The sequence below is a fragment of the Amblyomma mixtum genome, chromosome 1 (assembly GCF_055824585.1).
Source record: "Amblyomma mixtum isolate Tamu chromosome 1, ASM5582458v1, whole genome shotgun sequence".
Lineage (NCBI taxonomy): Eukaryota > Metazoa > Arthropoda > Arachnida > Ixodida > Ixodidae > Amblyomma > Amblyomma mixtum.
In genome coordinates, this window is record NC_143012.1 from 301,068,446 (window position 1) to 301,089,795 (window position 21,350).

Below are 21,350 nucleotides of genomic sequence, written 5' to 3' on the forward strand. Positions count from 1 at the left end.
ATCCAATGGGCAAATTTTATGACTGACGACTCAGTATTTTCCCGATGAGGCGTCTAATGCTATCGAATTAAAAGGATGCAAAAAAGGGGCCGAAATGAGAATAAGAGTGAAGCGAACTCATACGGGTACGGGCCCGCAACTTACGTTCCGTATACAACGTACAGTGTTGCTGGCAGCTTAGGTGGCTGTAGTCGGATACAACTCAAGAACGAAGCGGCTTTTCCTCGTCAAAGGACCCACCCTGCAGCCAATGGCATCGGCTGATTCTAATAAGCCTGCTAGCGTGACAATGCAGGAAGTGGCAGATGAAAGGGGATCTCTCTCTATGGTCGGGGATAGTGCCCTCCTTGCATTGTCACGCTAGCAAGTTCATGAGAGTCGGACGACGCCATTGGCTAGAAAGGGGTCCTTTGTCGGGAAAGGCTGCTTAGTTCTTCAGTTGTATCCGACTGATAGGAACATTGGCCGTTACACTCCCAGCTCCAAGCAAAACAAAAAACAAAAACAAAAAAAAACATGAAGCTGGTTGTTTCGCTGCTGTTCCCGCCTTAACATTTTAGACAAGATGTTTTATTTCACACGTATACCTACTGTGCTTCCTCGCAAGGGGATCAGCAACGAACTCTGAAAAAGCCAAGAAAACAGGGGATTACCCCGGTGTTGTAGTGTTGTGTACACCACCTGCGACCAGTCATGGTTGGCAGGTGGCAAAGTGGAGAGAGGAAAATACCCCTCTCCACTTGTAGGAGAGAAGGAGGAGAGGCAGGAAGGTGATGGCTACGGGAAGAACCCAGAGGGTGGCTACCCGGCATGGAGGAAGTTAGGACGCGGGCGGAGGAATTCGCTACCTGAGGGTAGTTGCCACGGGAACAATTCGACGGGTGGCTACCGTGAAAGGTGGAGGGCCAATCAGCCAGTCAGTTTTGCTGATTAATACGTTGAGCCGGCAATCTTAGTTCTCCAAGCAGGAAGACACAATGCTAACGCATCTTCATTACATGATGATAATTAAGAGGCCCCACAATTTTTCCCCGCCCTAAAACTCCGCCCGCCATCTGCGTGCAAACATAACATCTAAATCAGTGGCAAGCGATAAGACATCAACCTCCAATACGAAGTATTCTCCGCGCACCAACTCTCACCTTGTATGAGAGGTAGTGGTACGTGTGACAAATTCCGCTGATGGCGATGTTGGTGACGCAGATGAATCTACGGGCCACAGTGGCTCAGTATCAGGTTGCGGCGCTGTGCTGCTAAGCCCCAAGTCACTGGTTCGACTCCCGGTCAGCTGGTTCTCAATGTCAGCGCTCAGCTCTCCTACTCTTCAACAGGACTGTCAGCGTGCATCTCTTTCTCCGCACAGCCTATCTTTCCTGCTCTCTTTGGCGGTTTTAATTACTCGTCGAGCCAAAGACGGGGAGGGGACTTCGTAATCAGCCCCGTGGGAGTCGTCCGACTAGGTTCTGTTCAAGAAAAGAGTATCGAAACAAGATCTACAGAGTGTAAGGCGCTCGAGTAACCCTGGATATAGAATGGAAATTAAGAGGCTTGGAGTCATCATCATCATTTATTTTCCCTTAAGGACCCCTAGGCGGGGCATTACGTAAGGGGGCAGCAAAAAAAAACGAAATCACAAACAATAGGAACATTTGGAATATAGCAATGAAGAAGGCAAAATAATTGTTAAAAGAGCATTACAAAATAAAAAAGGGAACAATTACAGGTACACTGAGGTCATCACGCTATATCAAGAGGAGGAAAACGGGAACAATGATTTGCAGGCAAGGGTTCAGCAATATGAGAAAAAAAAATGTAACACGTGCAGAGGTGGTACTCAAAAGTGTCAGGCGCTGTAAGTGCGCTAAGGAAAAAGATGAGATAAAAGCAGGGTTTTGAATTTTTTATTTATTTTTTGTTTATTTTTTATTTATTGCCGCGTCTTGACGGCAACAGTGTTTTCTCAAGCTTTACGTGCAACCCATACATCTCCAGGTCTCCCATTTAGCGCCCGCGTCTTCGCATCTGTCTCTTTGCCTGTATGCCTCTCCTGCATTCCAGCATAAAGTTCCTGATTCTTCGCGTAAACTTAATTTACAGAAATTAGCTTCTTGCACGTGTTTCCCATTTCGAAAATTACTTAGACCTCATGTAATATCGTCTTTTAGTGAATAGTTTATGTACCTGACATACAGTACGCTAAGTTTTTGCAAACCCGGAAACCTTTAAAGAATCTAAAGATATACGTTCTTATTTAAGTGAAAGAAAGAATGCCTATCTATTTTAGGAAATCTTATATGTCCCGTACGCGGGATACACAATAAAGAACTCACGCGTCTCGCTGAACGTTGGCACAGCATAAGACTGTGGCGTCGCTGGTGAGCCTAGAAAAAAAATATAAGCAAAAAACAGAAGAAGAAACGTAAGCAACCGTAATAACATGTGCTTTTAGGAATGTGCATTGCATAAGGAAAACCAAAAAAAGTAGTTTCTGGCCTCCAACGAACGCACTAGGAATCGCTGGAACAGGATTGGGTTACCGCAAAACGAAAACAGTAAAAAAAGGGACAGCAGAAATGCAGTCAGATAACAACGACCAGACTACTATCATCATAGCCGTAAATATGGCTCGATAAATATAGTATTAACGTGCAGCAAAGCACCTCTTAGCTCTCAGAAACGGCGTACTACTAGCGTGAAAGCGCCTCGGTGTACTTGTGACTTGGTGCAAATGAACATCGCTAAGGTTTTGAAAAATTTGGAAAATTCACAAATATTGCGAGCCTCACCCTGCAAACAGCTTATGCGTGAAGTACGCCTCCGGTCCTTGTACATCACCTACGCTGAACCAGCTGTCTTCTTTTTTTTTTTGTGATTATGAAGCGACTAAAGAGTGGGCAGACGATGTTAAACGCTCGCTCCAACCTGCCTTGTACCGGCTCAGCTATCACTAATAAAAAGTCAAATGCGAATATCTGAGCGCTAATCAGACCACCTGCCAGATTACGAAGGGACGCGATTGAGGGAAAAATAGAACAGAAAGCGTTAATACTGCAATTAATGAAGAAAACGGCACGCCTCTCCCACTTGGAAAAGCACTCACGTGACACGGTCGCCGCTGGAGCAGTAGCAGTCTGTGCTTTTACTGGCGTGCCTGTACGGGTATAAAGGAGGAAACAAAGCTGAATGTTTGTTTTAAAGGTGCTTTGGAGACCACGCAGCAGAAATATTCTTGAACGCGGGACAATCGCTTTAGTAGCGTAAACGATTTTTTTTTTATGAGGTCTAACATCCCAAAGCGACTCAGGCTATGAGGGACAACGTAGTGGAGATCTCCGGATAATAATGGTGAAAATACGGATTACGTTTGGTGCCCTATAGCGTTTTAGAGGAAAAGAAAAACGTTGCACTTTTGGCGTGGGCAAAGCTGTTTTCTTTTGTGGAGCTTAGAAAGGAAGGAAAAAGAAGCTCACAGCTCAGGAGAAAGGGATGTGCGTAAGACGCATTGAAAGTTGTTTTCGATCAAAGCTGTGCTGGTCCATATTAGCTTTTGACCCATCTTCAGTCATGTTTTTTTAACCTTTAGACAAATAAACAGACGCCCCAATTTAGCACTGTTGCACAGATTTAGCCATTAGGTCTTCTTTCTTTTTTCATGATTGACCAGAAGTAGCCATCTTCCCCCTGGGACTCTGCATGCAGTTCCATTCTTCTTTGCAGTGTGACCTTCCCTTATCGAGCTTCAGCATCGGTAGCCACAACAGTCGCCCTGCAACTTCACCGAACTTGGGCTGTTTGCCTGCTAACAGGCTCAGCCTCACCCTTGCGAATCGCGTTTTGAATAACGCTAAGCCGGGCCACGGCAACATGTGCCAGCGTTTTTCGGGGCTAAGGATGACTCCATGGAAGGCGAATAGCTGTGGAATACAGTCACCTGCGTTCGTCTGCATCACCCGAGGAGCTTCCCAAGACGGCAGCAATAGCAGGAACTTATCGCAACGCCATAACCATTTGGTAAACGTGGGAGCATTTAACAGTGCGTCGGTCTGCGCTTTAAGCAAATACCACGGGGGCTGAAAAGCTGCCAGCGGCCGCAAAATTTTCAGATTTCTTGCGTGCCACTCAAAGAGCTGCCATGCCTCAACAACACGCCAAAAAATATTATACGGAACGTAAAGAACAACGGGACAAAAATAAGAAGAGTACAGTCCACTGTCAGAGTGTTCTGCAGGTCTCTGGAAACTCTCAGCGCTTAGGACGCTAAAAACGCAATAAAACGTGCTTGAATACTTTTTATTGGCTTTTGGAAAGCCAGGAGAGTGACAGAATTGAGGAAAATAAAGAAAATATTTTAAACGTACAGTCCGAGCATCTCTGAGTGCTTCCACCTCTCGTGTTCTGGAAAGTCATAGACGCAGTAGACTAGGAGTGGCAGTAAGACGAGAGGCGTAGAACAGCATAGCATGGGGAGGCGGCTGCATTGATGAAGTGGTCTAGGGTCCTTCTGAAGAAAAGGGAATTAAGCCTCGTGGCATAGTAATCCTGCGTCGTTGGGCTCTAACGTCGTGGGCGTTTTAGCTTGCAGTCTAGTAATCAGATTATGTGAGCTCGCTCTAGTGGAACGGCATCAGCGATCCATTATGCGAAAGCGAAATCTATGCTTATGCGTGAACCAAAACACAGCAATGGCAAAAATTGGAAGAACACAGTAGAGAAGCCTACCACACTGCGCTTCTTAACTCTAGACGGAGAGGGGGGGTTCAACTTCGAGCGCTGCCAGCGCATCGATGTGGCCGCTGGATATGAGAAACGAGGAATCACAAGACCAAGGAAAATGCAGTCCACATGACGAATAGCACCTCGAGTGCTCTCTGACGTTTCTGTCAAAGGAGGGGTTCATCACTAGCTAAACTCCAAGACAGAGATATAAAAGCAGTACAACGACGGAACGTTATTTTGCAAGAAGAAGAATAACTCACTCATTCTGGCAGCGGAGCAGGGCTACAATTGCGCGGTACGCTTGATCGATGCCTTCAAACGGAACTGCGTGTGGCGTGGCTGCTCATCTTCTTTCTCTTCCATTTCCTTCCAACCTTTGCTTTTCTTCTTCGTGCGGGGTCTTCAAGGATGCGCACTAACCCGCGAAACTCTTGAACAGAGGAACGCCTTCAATCAAGACTTTTGTAACAACGTTGAAATTCGGGCTTGTTGGTACATACTTCGGAGCAAAAGCACAAACAGGACAAGGGACCAAGAACGAGTAGACACACACAGCGCTGTGTGTGTCTACTCGTTCTTGGTCCCTTGTCCTGTTTGCGCTATTGCTCCGAAGACTTTTGTGTCGCGGCCGGCGGCAACAATCAAGGGCCTTGACGCTCACTCGGACACTGACTGCAGCAGCGGAGAATGCTACTTTGAAGCGCTAACTGAAAGTACGGTGCACTTGGATGACTGAAACCATTCTTCAGAGACTGAAACCGCCACATAGTCTAGGCGTGTACAAAGGCTTCAGTATAACACTCTGTGCTAGTAGTCGTGGTTACCGGTTTGTAATGTCTTCTTTTTTCTAACCTGTACTACTCCGGTCTACTTTGCCGTTGATGTCATGGAAAGGCATAATTCTCTCTCGTGAAACTAAAGCCAAGAAATCACAACACTGCTTACTTCGCAAACCGAGTGAGCGTTTTTTCGGGACACCTTTCGGCAAAGTAGGTTCTGAAGAGTGTTTGATAGTGCATTTATCAGCTGGGCAAAAATTTCTGAGTCTCGTCAAATATTTAGTTTTTTTTTTCTGGCAATTTTCTCCGATTTGCTCCACCGGGGGTAAGCGAGAACTCCCCCTTTCTGTCATCAGGCGTTCCTCTCTTCCAAACTGATAAAAGAATAAGAAAAAAATCTCTAGCAGCAATATGCTGTCTTTAATTTCGTCATTTAAAACAGGAAATATTCGCAGATGTCATTCTGCGTTTCGACCACTATGTTTATTTTTTTTAGCGCTCAATACTTGTTGTCGACTCTAGGTATAAACAAAGGCGCTTTGGCGTACATTCATATTCAAGAGAAAGACATAACTTCTGTCACCTTCACGAGGCCAGTGAGAATGTAAACAACGGCGTACAGTGAAATTGAACACTAGGTTTGATAACTTCACAGTAACAAGAAAGTGGGCAACTATTTATTCATCGTTATCACTCGACATGAAATGGAAACTATTGTTTTTAAGCCTTCGATACACTTAAACGCTTATTACATATGTACAAAAATATATCTACACTATGTTATATACAAGAAATCACATGCACTCAAATGATAATTTAATGTGAACTGACACAAACACACACACACCATGCACACACAGAGCAGTGTAACGTACGGAAGTCCCTTTGAAACTCGCGAGTACACTGCGGCTTGCACAACGGCGCTCTGGTGGTTGGCGCGAAGACCAATAAATCAACAACTTTTCTGTGCACTAACGAAATTGCGAACTCGATATATACAACGCGAATTTCGCGTCGTCAAGTCTAACTACGCACAATATGGGCTGTTTGGAGGTTTGGATGAATGAATAGAGTTTGTACATTATACCGACTAAATAACATTACTGCCTGCGCTTTTCGGTATGTTTAGTGCTTGTGCCGCTGCCTTAGACCGAGCTATTTTAGCAGTCGTAGTTAGCGGGAAGTTGAATGTTTGGTGCAATTTGACAACTGGTTTATCTGCTTTATTACAGCGAAAAACTGTTTCAGGGATACCATTAGGGATAACCGTCAGTGTGATCAGTGCTTTCCAGGCCCCAGCGAAGGAGAATGAGGCAGAGAAGGCGAGAAGCAACTTGAATTTCTTATCAGTATACGCGTTGCTTGTCTTACGCAGACACCGAACAATAGCCAAAGCAGATACCACGCTTGGGCTTTCTATGAAAGCTTCTAGCTGAATTAATGGCGTCAAGCCGTAGGTTAAACGCCTACATTTTTTTTAACTTTCTTCTGCTGGTGACCACCTTCGGGTGACATGTGCTGTCATTACACACTCCACATTTTTGCCCACTTCAATTGAACATGGCCGCAGATACGTGTACGGCATGGATTTTAATTTCACATTTCAGACTTTTGATGCAAGGTACATACAATGGGAGGTAAAATCTGCGAGTGAAGACAAATATGCACTGACATAAACCAGACGGGAGTGTGGGTGAGACTAGCGTGGATTGTTTTTCTGTGGTCCAGTTGCAGAAAGATGCTGTAGTTTTTGCCTTATTGATTGTTTTCAAATATTTATTAATTTTTATGATTAATATTTTCTATGGCTGAAGGGAATATTAAACTCTATGAAAAAATCTCCTTCGTTATCGCTTCGTTATCGCAAAAAATGTGGGTTTTACTTTACGTTATAGCACTGACATTGCTCCTCATAAAAGTAGACGGAACTGCGTTATCGTTAAAGTACTCTGATAGCAATAAACGCCGTTGGTTTCAAAAACATGTGGCGCGAGCAACAAAGGTTTGCTCGTGGAAGAGTGAAGTTTGCTGAGCCAGTTTAAGTGGGGCTCTTTTCGCAGCTCTCAGGGGGATAATGTACGTCGAGTTATGTTCGTGAATTTGCGGTAATACACTTATTAGAGTGAACTGTTATTTTTCTAATTGTTATCGTCGTGCCAGTGCGCTGACCGACTGGAACAAAAAGTCAAAACTTACGCAAGCACCACCGATTATGCATTGCTATGCACTAATGCTCTTTTTACGTTTCAACAAACGAGCCCGCAGTTGCTTTCTATTATGCCGGAGAGAGCAGCAATAGCGGGATGTGAATAAGGCAAAATGGCAATGAGGATGAAAACGGCAATGAGGATTGGCCTCATTGCCCGAATGCTTAAATATTTTTAATATTCAGTACTCTGTATTCGCATCCTTGAGCATAGATTTGAGAGTCTGAAGCAGTTCCAAGGGCAGCTCGAAATTTATCCTCGAGGTCTTTCTGAGAAATCCCTCCAAAATATTTACGCAGCTGTTCCTCATCTGGCCCCTTCTAGAAGCATTATTCGACGTTCAGGGCCGGGGAAAGTAACAATGAAAGTAATTCGGACACAGAATTCGGACACAGAAGCTGTTGGAAAAGTACGTACAGATAAGAGTGAAAGAAAGGGCACATAACATGCGCAGAAGAGGGAGGTCGTATTTGTGTTTGCGCATGTTATCTTTCATTCAGGGCCAGCCCATGAGCACATTTAATTTCCTGGAATTGGCTTTCTTCCGCTTTTTTATAAGCATCGCGGAAAATCGGATAGGGTAACCGGCTTTTCCGCAAGGGTTATTAGGCGCTGCGAGTCCTGCGAATGACAGAAAAACGCAGCTCCAAGCTCTGTTCAACAGATATTTTCAAGACACTAACTGTAAGAAACGTTTCATTAAGCCCCGTATTTGTCAGCTTTTAATCGCGCCAGTTTTTTCTCATTAGAACTTTTTTCTTTCTTTATTAAATTCAGTCACTGCGAAACGGAAAGTTTTAGGTTAGTGCAAAAATGTTCACGTAGGGACTTAATGCTTCGTGCGTAGCAGTGTCCCTACTTAGGAATCTTTCTCATGATTTGCACCGATATGAAGGGGAAAAAAAGGAAATAAGTCTGCACTACAGCGACGTTTTATAGTGCGATAGACCCACAAACTCGTCTTAACGCCCATTCACTATTTCAGTACATTTCTTTCGCCTGAACGGCTGAAAATTTTCCGTATTCCGTTGCCACCAGACTCTCGCAGTCAGATAAAGCTCCGACGTGGAGTAGCTATAACGTTGAACTGTAAGTGCACCAAGCGAATGCGCCGTTGCGCGGAGCGTATAATCTGCAATTGCAGTGCGGTGGGACATTTTTGCGCAACTCCCACGAGTTCACTTTTCGAAAAGGGACCAAAATGCGCTGCGCAAAAAAAGAAGAAAAAAAAAACTGCTCTGTACAGCCGCGTTCCGTTCTCAACGCCTTCATTCCGCCCGGAGATTTAAAAGCACTCTCCTAGAAGAATAGTTTCTCGGTTTGGCAGACATATCGCTAAGAAGCAATTTTCTGCGAGTTGAAAAGTGAATGCATGCATTTTTTCTCTGACGTACATATACTTTACCTCTGGATCTGATAGCGCACGTGTTATCAAGAATTCCCAAATAAAAAAAGAAGCTAAAGGTAGCGGCTTCTATGGCAAGCCTCCCTATGGTTCCAACTAACAGAACTCGAATGCAATCTGGCAGACTGAGAAAAGATAACAAAGTGGTAAAAATGCTTGATTAAAGTTTTCCTTTGCTTTGCGCTTATTCCTGAGAGAAGATAGCGCACAGGGTCACTCAGCCGAGTAATATTGTCGTGAGTTTTGTGTCGAAGACGGCCTGGAAACTTGCAGTTCTCATTGTTTCTGCTGTCTTTCTTTATACTGTGAGTTTAAGCGCATGGCAATGAGGACGAAATGAGTAAGAGCTTTAAGAGTCTCTGGAATTTTCGATTCGTATTTTATTCATGGTTTAGCTTTGATAACCTGCTCGGGATACTTTTTATAAAAATTTACTGCTGCTAGGTGCGCATTATTGTTGGAACATTGGCTAGTGGATTGAGGCTCCCCATTAACCTTTGTTCATTTTGTTTTGTGCAGTCAAGAATGTCACCTTTTGTCAGCCCCGCGTTGGCTAACTTGTCAGTCAGTACTTCAACAATACTACGGTGCTTAAAGTAGAAGCGGACTCCTACCCTCTCCTCTCCAAATACACTATCGCGGCGGTCGACAACTCCTTCTCCCCCTACCCTGGTGCATCCTTTGAGGCCCCTGACTTATTGGTGGCGGAAGCTATTGCCATTGCACTCACCATGAAATCACAAGAAAAACAAACGCACAGGTCCCACATTATCAACGATTCGCAGGTTGCGCGTCGGGCCTTCACCAACGGCCGAGTCCCCAAACTTGTCCTCCGTATTTTGGACCCTCCACCAGGGTCATGTCATCGTTTGGGCCCTCGGTCACGAAGGCCTAGAAGGCAACGTTAAGGCTGACACTGTAGCTCGTGATTACACCAAGCGATCGGGAACTCACAGACCTGACACTTCCCACCGTTTGACTCACTGCTCTATCCTCCTTGAGACCTTACGACTCAATCGACGCATCCACCCGCCTCCTCACAAACATCGTCCTTCGCCGGATACCTACACGCTTCGCCGAATCCAGTTTCTCACCCTCCCCAACCTTCACCGCCTCCACCGAACACTATATATGAGTGCATTCCCATGGTGGTTCTGCGCCCTTCCCGGACATCACCCGTAAAACACACCAACTAAAGCCGCCCAATGCGGCCTTGTAGCAGTGGGAGGTGTGGCTGACCAGCGCCATCCTGGAAGCCCAGGAGGCGCTCAACGCCATCTCCACAGCGTCGGCCAGAGGCGCTGGAGTCTTGTACTGGACTCCACCTGCTTTGCTCCAATCACCCCCTCCCTCCATCTCAATAAGTATTTATTCCTTCCTTCCTCTATATTACATGAAAATGAGCTATGGGCATTATATGCTATCTCGAAGAAAAAAAAAGTGGGAATTTATGCCAGCATTTGGTTTATGCTTTCTGTAGGAAGACTTAATTCCCTATCTGTTATATTTAGCGTGTGCGTAGACTGAAGTTTTGACGCTTTTTATTTTAAAGAATCTTGCGTTAAAGGAGTACGTTAACATAGCAACGCAGAATTGATGCTGCGACGTCTGCTGTCCTCACTGACATTGTATTCCTTCTGTTTCTTTCCTCGTTATAAATTCGTCTCTCTGAAATAATCTCACGGTTTATTACTAAAGACTTCTCTTGCAGTCACCCATATAATCTTCTTCAATCACTTTCCAGAATGTGATAATTAATATTATAAGTCTGAAAAAGAAACAAACGAAGTAAAATAAGCCAACAAACAATTAAGTAAGCAATAAATAAATTCGATTTGAATAAGAACGTTAGTGATACGATATGTGGGATCAGCAAGCTTCGTAAAAAGCAACGTATTGGTGTTGGTCACAATGCGTGACGTCATTGTTGCTCTTCCAGCGTCTCGGATGCACAGGATCTCAGCTCAGTAGAAGTGCAGGACTCTAAAATTACTGGCTGCACTTCATTTCATAGCCTCCCAATGTTAACTTTGGAAGGCGGGGAATGGCTACGCCAGTCTGGCCAATGGGGAGCACGCGCACAAGTACTACCCACATGCAGCTTCGATAACTTAAGGTGCGTCAATATGCGTTATTTGTTCCAGTGACAGTGTACCTTCTTGGGAAGGCAAATGAGGGGTTCGCGCATAGTCGTGCCGATATTCACACTTCTGGACATTCTGATTCATGAGCTTAGATGCTGAGAAGCATCCTGGAACAGAGGTAGGATAACGATAACAGTTGACGCTAGGTTGGGTTGGGATAACTGTGACGCTTGGGTTTTTAACTGCGTGCTGGCACAAGCGATCTTACGCATCAAGTACAGGCTGGTAACTCAAGTCCTTGGTCACTCCGATAACTAACACCTGCGACAGCGCCGTAGCTACGTAGAAGGTTTCCAGCTCAGGGCGCATGCACGCCTGTGCATCCAGTCAGGGCTACTCGTCAGTGTCATCCAGCGACACCATACTTTCTGGAAAACACAACACGCTTAATAGCGGTTCTGAGCACACAAAGACGTTTTTTCAATTGGAAGTGTACCCTTTGGGGTTGGTTCACTCGCTTAGAGTGAACTCTTAGAGAGTCTCATTCTCCTGGCGTACACAGGAAGACTTAGTGGTGTAGGGTCCGCAACTACGTCGCATCGTGGCCAAGCACGTACACAAAAGCCTGTTTGTTCGATCTTCGGGTTGAGCTGAAATCTCCGTCGCGCGCCGAGCAGCTGCGACCGAACAGCGCCAGGAAGCTGACGCGGAACGTGCTGTTCATGAAGCAGTAGGTGATGGGGTTGCAGCAGCTGGAGGCGTAGGCCAGCAGCTGCAGGAAGCAGATGCCCCGGTAGCCGAGGCCGAAGTAGACGGCTTCCGGCCGGAACAGGGACACCGTGTTGAGCACGTACAGGGGCGTCCAGCACACGAAGAACTCGACCACCACCACGAACAGCATGCGGATGATGCGCTGCTTGGTGGCCAGCGACCGGTCGGGGTCCCGCTGGTGCCACCGGATGGTGGCGGTGGCCCGGAGCCGCTGAGACGACGTCCGGGCGGGGTGCACAGCCGCGAACGCCGAGCCTGCGCCCGTTGGAAGACCTGGTACCTCTGCTCTAGAGTCCGTTGCGCTTATGCACGTATTCAGTTAGAATAGCATTGGAAATGAAGCACCTTAAACTGGTACTGCCTCGCCTAGACATCTTTGACGCGTTTTCGACGGTAACCGCTACTGAAAATTTTCACCCTACCTCTAGCCAGAGCTGACTAACTTACACATCTTACTATCGCTTCTTGTGCGATGATGAGGAAAGGATACCAGCTCGAGATATTGACACTCCAGAGGGGGCCCCTAAATTGATCGAATAAGGGGGGGGGGGGGGGGTTATAGAGGACCGCTCCAGGGTAGGTAGAATCTCGCTTGTTTGTCGCTTGCGGCAACCTTGCGTGATCAATACACGTCTCTCGATGGTGTAAAACAATAACTGAGAGACAAGGAAGAATTCTTTCGCCGACGTTTGATAACGGCCGGCATGAAGGCAGAGTGGTAAGCTATGGACGCGCGCTTTGGAGATAAAAATTAAAGGCACTAACGATGGTTCCCGTGGCTTTGAGCTCTTAGGTTTTTCGTCAGCAGATGACGAAAGGCATTTAATGAATGTAAGATCGTTACGATACAATTCTTTTTTTCCCGATTTTATTCAATTCTTGCCATCCGCCCATCCGTTTGACTCCAGCGATAGTGAGGGAATAGGGCAGTCGAAGGGCAAAAAGGATCATAATGAAATGGAACTCAGTGAAATAATTATTCCACCCAGCCTTTTCCCAATGGATAACAAAGTAGTATAGCACCATGCAGGCATGCCTCAATAAGGGCTGGAATTAGAGACAGTATTGATAAAATTCTTTCTGCTTTAAATGTGCACATTCGTCATCTGTGCTCAGCGATTTTTCTTCACAAAGAAGAGTCTTGAATTTACATACCGTTCTAGTCCAGGCAAATAATATGCAGAGTGGGTGCCTGATAAGAAATGAGCTGTCATAGTCCTTTAAGCGTTTTACTACAGCACGGAAACTTCCGGCTCCCTCCCATGCTATTTCAGTACTGCTGGCACCAAAAAATTCACGCAGTGACACTGAGCGCCTCTTCTACCTCGTTACCGTACAGACAGTTGTGTAAAAGCCCTCTTAACATATATTTTTGCAGCAAAACTCTGACAACAGCGTCTGATTATGCCGACTAACCACTGAGGTCACAGAGAATTAAAGCGATGTAATCCAGCGTTAGGCGATCCTTCTTTGACTAGTTTGCGGCGCCACCGCAGCATGGTGTCAGTTTCGCGAAAATCCCCAGTAGCATTTAGTCTCACCTTATAAAGTCTTACATCATTTTTCTCTCTCTCTTTACAACAGTACGACATAAACACATAAGAGCCATGTTAGTGATTGGTTTGGTTTGGTTTTATGGGGTTTAACGTCCCAAAGCGACTAAGGCTATGAGAGACGCCGTAGTGGAGGGCTCCGGAAATTTCGACCGCCTGGGGTTCTTTAAAGTGCACTGACATCGCACAGTACACGAGCCGCTAGAATTTCTCCTCCAAAGAAATTCAACCGCCGCGGCCGGGATCGAAGATTAGGTATCCTGACAAATATTTTTTTTCCATGTTTTCGATGCCTGAAGGAGTGTACTTACTGCATACACAGGACAACTCGAGAACGAAGTAAAGCTTACACTCGGCTGTCATTGAAGGCGGAGAGGTGCTACAGAAACTATGAGAAAGCGTACACAGAAGCACATTTGGCTGCTTGCACACACGTATGTAAGCGCGCTTTCACGCATGCAAGGAAAAATACCGCCCAGCATACAAAAACAACATACTGCAAAAGAAACTCGCAACAAACTTTACGAAAACCGTGTGTTTTGCGCGGATTCTCGAAGTAGCTAACTGCGGATGTCGCAAGACAGGGGGAAGCCTGAAAAAACGATTGGCACTGGCTTAGCTCAGCTAGGCCAGGATATAGGTAGCGAAAGCAATTTAGTCTACTGAAATTCCGGTAGCCACACGCCGTCGTTCAGCAGATTGGTGGCGTCTCTTCGCGAGACGTTCCTCTCTTTCTTCGGGTATCTGGGCCGCCCGCTTAGCCTTTCTCGTCTCGTTTTCACGCTGTCGGCCGGCCTTTTGCCAATGCGACGACTTCTGTATCGGAAGACTATATTTCATGCAGCCTGTACTGCTGCCGTGACGATCACGGCCGCTCTCCTTCTTCCATGGTGCGCGTCTGAGGAGCAAGCGCATTGCTTCCGGCTTATATACCAGCTGCGCGGCATGACTCTGCGCATGCGCAGCGCGGCGCAGTGGCTGCGGCACCATGGTTGCCATGGTAACGGCGCATGCGCAGTAGTGGCCTTTGGCAGGCACCGCGAAATGCGCTTCTGCTAGCCTAGTGTAGCTTTCGCTACAAAAATTGCCCACTGTAGCTGGGAAAACTAGCGCAGAATGAGAATTTATGCGCCACCGTCAAGAAACTAACTTAACGGATCAGATGGGCGTTGTCGTGCCTGGAGTGTCTGAAGTAGGGTGGAGTAAGGGTTTCACGCACCGTTCTTGGCAATGGCCACCGGCGAGCTGGCGGCCTCGCTCTGCTGCTGCTGCATGGCCGAGCGCAGAGTGGCGGCGATGCGTGCGTACGTGGCCACCATGATGAGCAGTGGCAGCACCAGCAGGAGCACGTCCAGGAAGAGCGTGAAGAGGCGCTCGTACAGGGGGTCGCCCCAGTCCTCGCGACACTTCATCTTGGCTGCACGAGACGGAGGAAGGCCACTGTGACTATCTCGGCTAACGGGATGCCGTTGGAAGTAAAAAACACTCCATATTTGCCGGCGCCTGGTTGGCAGCACCAGTACAGCCACAGTAGCTAAGAGAGAAAGAGAGAGAAACAGACCGACAGAGAAGAAAGGCACTGGTATTAATATCTATAGGGTTTGAAGTCCCGAACGTCCAACGTCAGTGAGGGACGCCGTAGTAAGGGTTACCGATAAATTTAGACCACCTCGGGTCGTTTAACGTGCGCTGACATCGCACAGCACACCGGCGTTTTTGCAGATTCAATTCAATTCAATTCAATTTATTCTCCAGTTATACACTGGAACGTTCTCCGGGCTAAAAGGACCGACTGGGCCTTGACTGAGTCCCGGAGACGTTTACAGAGCAGCGACAGGCAGTACATACGGAGAAATACTATACAATACAAAAGTTAAACAGAGTATACACATATAAAAAGTACATACATACATATATACAAAGCACACAAAAGAGGACACTTATACAGAGTTATATAACTACAAAATGCGAGGAAGAAGGAAGATCGCCTCCATTTGAATGCGGCCGCCGCAGATTAGATTCGATCCCACAACTTTGGGATCAGGAACCGAAAGCCAAAGCCACAGAGCCACCGTTGCAGGTGGAGACAGAAAGATTTAATTTGAAAGAGTACCCTCTAGTGGCCGCCTGTAAGGTATGAAATGCGGTTGGTCAGTGTGTTTTGTGCCAATACTGAGTTCTTGAGGCGTCAGGCATCCCAGGTTGGAATATGGGGGTTGTGTATAAACTCGGACTGTTTGAGCAGGATGAAATGCAAGAAGCTGAATTCTGAGATGGCAAATAGCAAGGAACATTTGGGACAGCAACGTGTATCTTGTAATCTCCTGAGTCCTTTTTCGCGTTCAGTGTTGGTTGATGTTTTATGGAGAACATGCGGCAATGTTAAGGATACAGAGGAGTGCGGGGACGGGGAAAGTCGTCTGTTTTGAAGCCGTGCAGGAGAGCAAACCTTTAGGTTAGCTACATCACAACATACTTACCATATCACGGACGTAGAGAAGATTAACCTCTATGCTTGTCGCATATCTCTACTAAGGCGGTTTCCTGTGACGCTGGCAACAAATGATACATAAGCACAATGTTAGCTAATGACACTAGCCCTTGTATTCAATCTGCAGTGACAGCCCTATGCTCCTTCAATGACAGTAATTCACAAACTCCTGTGATCTTTACTAACATATTATTATCAGGTAATAACGGCTACTGACAAGTAGGCAGGTAATTGAAGCGGTTCCTATGCTTTGTATTATTTTTCCTTCAGTGCTGTCATTTATAGCCACTCCACTTCCTTCACTAAGAAACACACAGCTCACAGTGTTTCTTGCGACATTTAAGATCTGCGCTGCGGAGCATGCTATGATCGGAAAGAAGCTTTCTTCATCGCGAAAGCAATGCTAGCAGTCACCGCTTGCGAATTCTTCTCGTGGGATTGGTGCCGCCGCCATCTTTTTCGCCAGGAGAGGACTGACCACGTATACATCTAGGCAAGCAAACATATGCATTTGCGGGCTTTCGGGCTGATGCAAGCGAGTCGCGTCGCCCACGCTGGCATTTGGGAAATGCCCGAGCTTCGCATACCACACGCAAAAACAGTCGACAGCTGCCACTGATGTGCCAGTCCGGTTGGTTACGTATAATAGATCGCTGAGGGAAAGCGGAGTCCTTCTCCTTGCCTTGCACCTTACGTATACAAAGCATGCGTGGCGAAACCGACGTAATATCCCCGACATACCACTCTCAGGGTCGCCTTTCATTTATTGTAGTGCACGACGACGAAGGCTGTGCCCTATTCAGTATGCAAGTGGTAACCACAGTCCAGCTGTGACGCTAGAAAGAGGCCAGCTGCTTGTAAGTGCGCTCCGTGAAGTGTCTGCATGCACAAACAAGCTTCAGGCTGGACAGCCTAAGGTCAGAGGGAATCTGTTGTCGGGACGACGATTGGTTTCAGCCTTTACCGAGACTTGTGTGCGTCCTTATGATTCAACTTTTTGAACCATTTTAGCAGTGCCCTTAGCCGCCTGCTCCGGAAAGGAAAAAAAGAACTAATAATTTTATACACTGTCGCCAGCTGGCGACGCAGACAGGCAAGGCGGGAGACTCGGCTGCATTAATAGTGCTGTTATAGCCCTTTTCAGGCATTTTCAGACGAAAACTAAAGATAATTATATTCGCGCTCTAAAAATTTAGACCCTGCATGTCCCGTCTGTGGCTCCATCAGTGGAAGCTACAGCGGAATTTGTGCGAAAAAAATGTAAAGATGGGCGCATGCACGGTTTATGACGGCACGAAAAGATAGCTTTTAATTTCGCACGCTTTCTTTTGAAATGGTTACGTATGACGCAATTTAACAGGGGAAATGTAAACACAAAGTAATGTGCAAATGACCTTCGGATTATCATTGCCATGGACATGGAAAAATTGCTGTGGTGGATTTTCAAAGTTCGTGTCCCCAAATGTGGACATGGTGCCTTAGCGCCCAAAATCTTCAAGTATCATTTCCGTGTCTCAATCTGAAAGGAGACACTTGGAAGATTTGAGTTCTAAGCGTTGTTCCTGTAGACCGGCAATGGAGGTGACTTTACCAGTTATGAAATGGGTGAAAATTATAGAGAGCGGCATTATAAAGGCGAATCACTGACATGGTTGTTCTATAAATATAGAAAAACAGCTGAACTTGGGAAGAAAGGGAGGAAGCTCTCACGGGATGGATTTTTGAAACTGGAGACCTTGATTTAGAGTGCTGGCTAATTTTGGTACTGACAACTTGACTTCAACCGTTGTAGGCTCGTAGTTTTCGAAGGTGAAGTTAAGCAGCAAATCCTCAGGTCGCTACTGAAAACCCTAAAGTCACCGTCGAATACAAAATGTTCTTGAGGGGGAGTCGACAAGCTAGATTTTTTTTTCCGGGTACTGACAGAGCACGAGAACGAGGAAGTGACCGCATCATGTAATCTCACATTTTATTTCCTTTGCTCTTAACTGCAAAATTTGGTTGCAATGCTTTTGAATGCAAAGAGCAACTGCCGAAAAATGTGAATTAGATATGATCATAGTTCAAATTGATACTGGTAATAAAGTTGTCGCCTGAAGAAAGCACCTGCGAAGAAGTGCAAACGACCAAGCATTGAAAGCCCATAGATGGTCCTAAAGACGCTTCACAATATTGAGCCACTGCTGACAAACCAATGTGCTATGTTGGGTGCAATAAATGGCCACAGCGCGTGAGCCCGCAACACTCGAGATGGTGTAGACATGAAAACTGCACATCAAAAAGCAGCGTTTGGTTCCTGAAATGGAAAGTCTTTTCCTGTCTATCCTATAGAAAAAATCATTTTTTTTCTTTTTAACTAACAGTATATTAAAGAATACTTATGTAAGTCCATTCTCTCATAAATAAACATTTATCAGTATTTACAGTTAGTTACAAAGTTGAAAATATGTTTCAGCGATTCTGCAAATGCAGTAACTTTGAGAAGCGTTGTCCACTAATGTGGACGCTGCAAAAAAGTGCGAATACGTGCAAGATTTTGCTTAATTTTTCGTCTCTGAGGATTTAATTGGTGCCAGCAGGGGATAGCGTAGCTTGCGTGGCTTTCATTCTGCTGGAAACCAAGCTCTAAGTATACGCTGTGCCCCCTAGTAACCCTCCTCTCTGACGTAATGACTTCGTGAAGTTGCAGGTATTCTTATGGAGCAGACGGAAGGACGAACGGTCGGACGGCAGGCTGGCGGGCAGGCGGGCTTCATCGCGCTCACACCGAGGAAGACCTTAATCATATTGGTCGCGAAAGTCTCCGTTAAGATCGGAAACGCTGGTTCTGTAGCACTGTTACTATGTGCATCCAATTAAAAAATAATAAAAATAACATCGACCATGAATGCAAACTTTCACTCTTCTCTGAACAGAACGAGCGACCAGATGTTACACACAACTGAGTTTACTGACATATCCAAGTTCGTTAGCAACTTATTCATAACTACAAAAAACAAGATGGCGGTTAGGATGTTAAACTCACTGTGCTTTCCGTCATTGTCTCTTTAATCGCAACTGCCGCTCAGCTTCATTTAGAGAATACGGCTACTAGCATCGGTTGTGGCATTGACAGCGTGGTGAAACTATAGCGGCGAGCGCCTTTTGCTGCGTCCCAAAACAACAGCCGCTCTGACTGTGAGTAGAATGTAGACCGAGTGGAAATCCAATTACGTGCACTCGAAATGCCCTGCCAGCGCAGATTAAATTGCGATGCATTCCACCTGCTGAAAAATACAAATGAACCGACCGAATGGATTATCTGTGTAGGTGGTTCGCTTCACTGCCTGAGTTCAGGAGTTTGATAGAGTTTGGAGATCCGAAATGCTTGGCGAGCTAGGCAGGTAGTATTCTCTCATAAAAGGAACGTACATGTTGAGGAAAGTTTCTCCACGCAGCTTTGACAAAATTTACGCTCGCGAGTAATGAGAGGCCACTGATCATGTTCCAGCTGGCTTCGAACCCGCGCAATACACATTGCGGGTGTACTGTGCAGTCCACACGTCTCCTTATTTGAGAGTTTTCGTCTCTGAGGATGTCTCGTTCACTGAATACAATTAGCAAGGTGTAGCTTGTAAGAAAGAAAGATAAAAATAGCGCTGACAGGAAGAGAACGAGGACATTTGACACGTGTTGAACTACTGAACGGTGGTTAGTTGTGAAGGCAACCTCGTTTAGAACAACAAGTTCCGAGATTCCGTGCGTCCGTGAGACAAACAAAAACCACTAACCTTTCTTGAGCCTCACAGGGGGCATGTAGTTTGAAATACAAAGCTTTGAGCTAAATCATTTTCAATTTTGCGCATCACTTGCTAGTCCACGCCCAATTGTGTACTTTTCGTTTTATTCTTTCTAGCCTTTCTTTATCAGCTTTGCGGAGCTCTGGAATGGTGCACTTAAATGAATCATTAGCACTGAAAGGAAAAAAAAAATAAGTGTCAAAATTGCAGAGTGTTTTCTTACAAACGTTCGGGACGAAACCCGGTAGAATTCAGCACGAATGTAACTTCAATTTGCTGATGGATGAGTTTGCTTAATATGAGCGCGCATGATTTCCTACGAACGTATTTGAAATAAACAACGCGACCTCTTTGTTTTCGGTTCTTCATTCCTGGTCGTCGTAACAATAGTGAAACTACGAAACCTGCCAGGAAGAATCCACATTAAAGCGGTGTGAGAACGAACTCTCAATACACGGGGTGAATTGTTGACGTTGTTTCAACGTAGAAAAAAAGGCACATATTCCCACTTGTTTCTCAACATTATTAGAAATCGCACTGAAAATAAACATGGCATCTCGTTCAAAGATAAAGCGACTTCATTCACGAAAACTTAGTATTCCTTGAAAATAAATGGGTTGTGTTACCTGTTGAACTGAGCCTAGCTACGTATACGAGACAAGAGGTTCGTTTTTTTTTTTTTCATTCTGTCTGTTTTGGAAAGCTGCAGGCGCCGTCGTACATCGCTGTCTTCGCGGTGATCGGCGTCGATAGATTACCTCGCAGACGGCGAAGCAGCCTTGATAAAAAAAGAAAACAGGAAGAAAAAGAGCAGGAACTAACCGAAAAAAAAAATTCTTGCGAAATTTGTCACAGTTTGTTTCAACCTCCCGAACTCGGAGAGGGCCATCAATTTTATAACGCCTTGACATAAGCCACGGGAATGCTTTCGACACTGTTGGGAGCCGAACAACGCCCACCAGTCCAGATGCGAAGGATCAACGTCTTGAAGCCAAATGTCCCTGCTCAACTAGGGGAAGATATTTCTGGGGCAAAATTTCGAAATTGTTTTCATCGCGATTCCTTGGTCTAAGTCTTAGTTGATAATTTGAGCTACGAAAAGAAAAGAAGGAAAGCAGGAGAGCAAAGAAAGAGAGAAAGAAATAAAGAAGGAAAGAAAGAGAGAGAGAGGGAGAGAGAGAGGGAGAGAAAGAAAGAAAGAAAGAAAGAAAGGAAGGAAGGAAGAAAGAGAGGAAGAAAGAAAGAAAGAAAGAAGGAAAGGAAGAAAGAATGAAATAAATAAAGAAAGAAAGAAAGAGAGAAAGAAAGAAGGAAAGAAAGAAAGAAAGAAAGAAAGACAGGAAGAAAGAAAGGAAGAAAGAAAAGAAGAAAGAAAGAAAGGAAGAAAGAAAAAAAGAAAGAAAGAAAGAAAGAAAGAAAGAAAGAAAGAAAGAAAGAAAGAAGGAAAGAAAGAAAGAAAGGCGGCAGTTTATAGTGTTGGTCTGATATTTAGGGGAGTCCTCCGAGGTGGAGCAGGTTTGTAATAAGAGCGTAATTGCTCATTGGCATCCACCCTAGCGCAGCCA

At 45.5% G+C, this 21,350-nt stretch overlaps 1 protein-coding gene across 1 annotated transcript in view; it reads right to left on the minus strand.

The window, feature by feature from the left end:
• Nucleotides 1-10,916: 10,916 nt before the first annotated feature.
• Nucleotides 10,917-21,350, minus strand: part of LOC149372200 (cholecystokinin receptor type A-like) — a 38,642-nt gene continuing 28,208 nt past the window's right edge. The window contains exons 5-6 of the mRNA XM_089585943.1: nucleotides 14,735-14,932; nucleotides 10,917-12,217 (exon numbers count right to left, since the gene is read on the minus strand). Coding sequence (XP_089442069.1) covers nucleotides 11,781-12,217; nucleotides 14,735-14,932 — 635 coding nt within the window. The 3' untranslated portion in view covers nucleotides 10,917-11,780. The remainder of the gene's footprint in view (nucleotides 12,218-14,734; nucleotides 14,933-21,350) is intronic.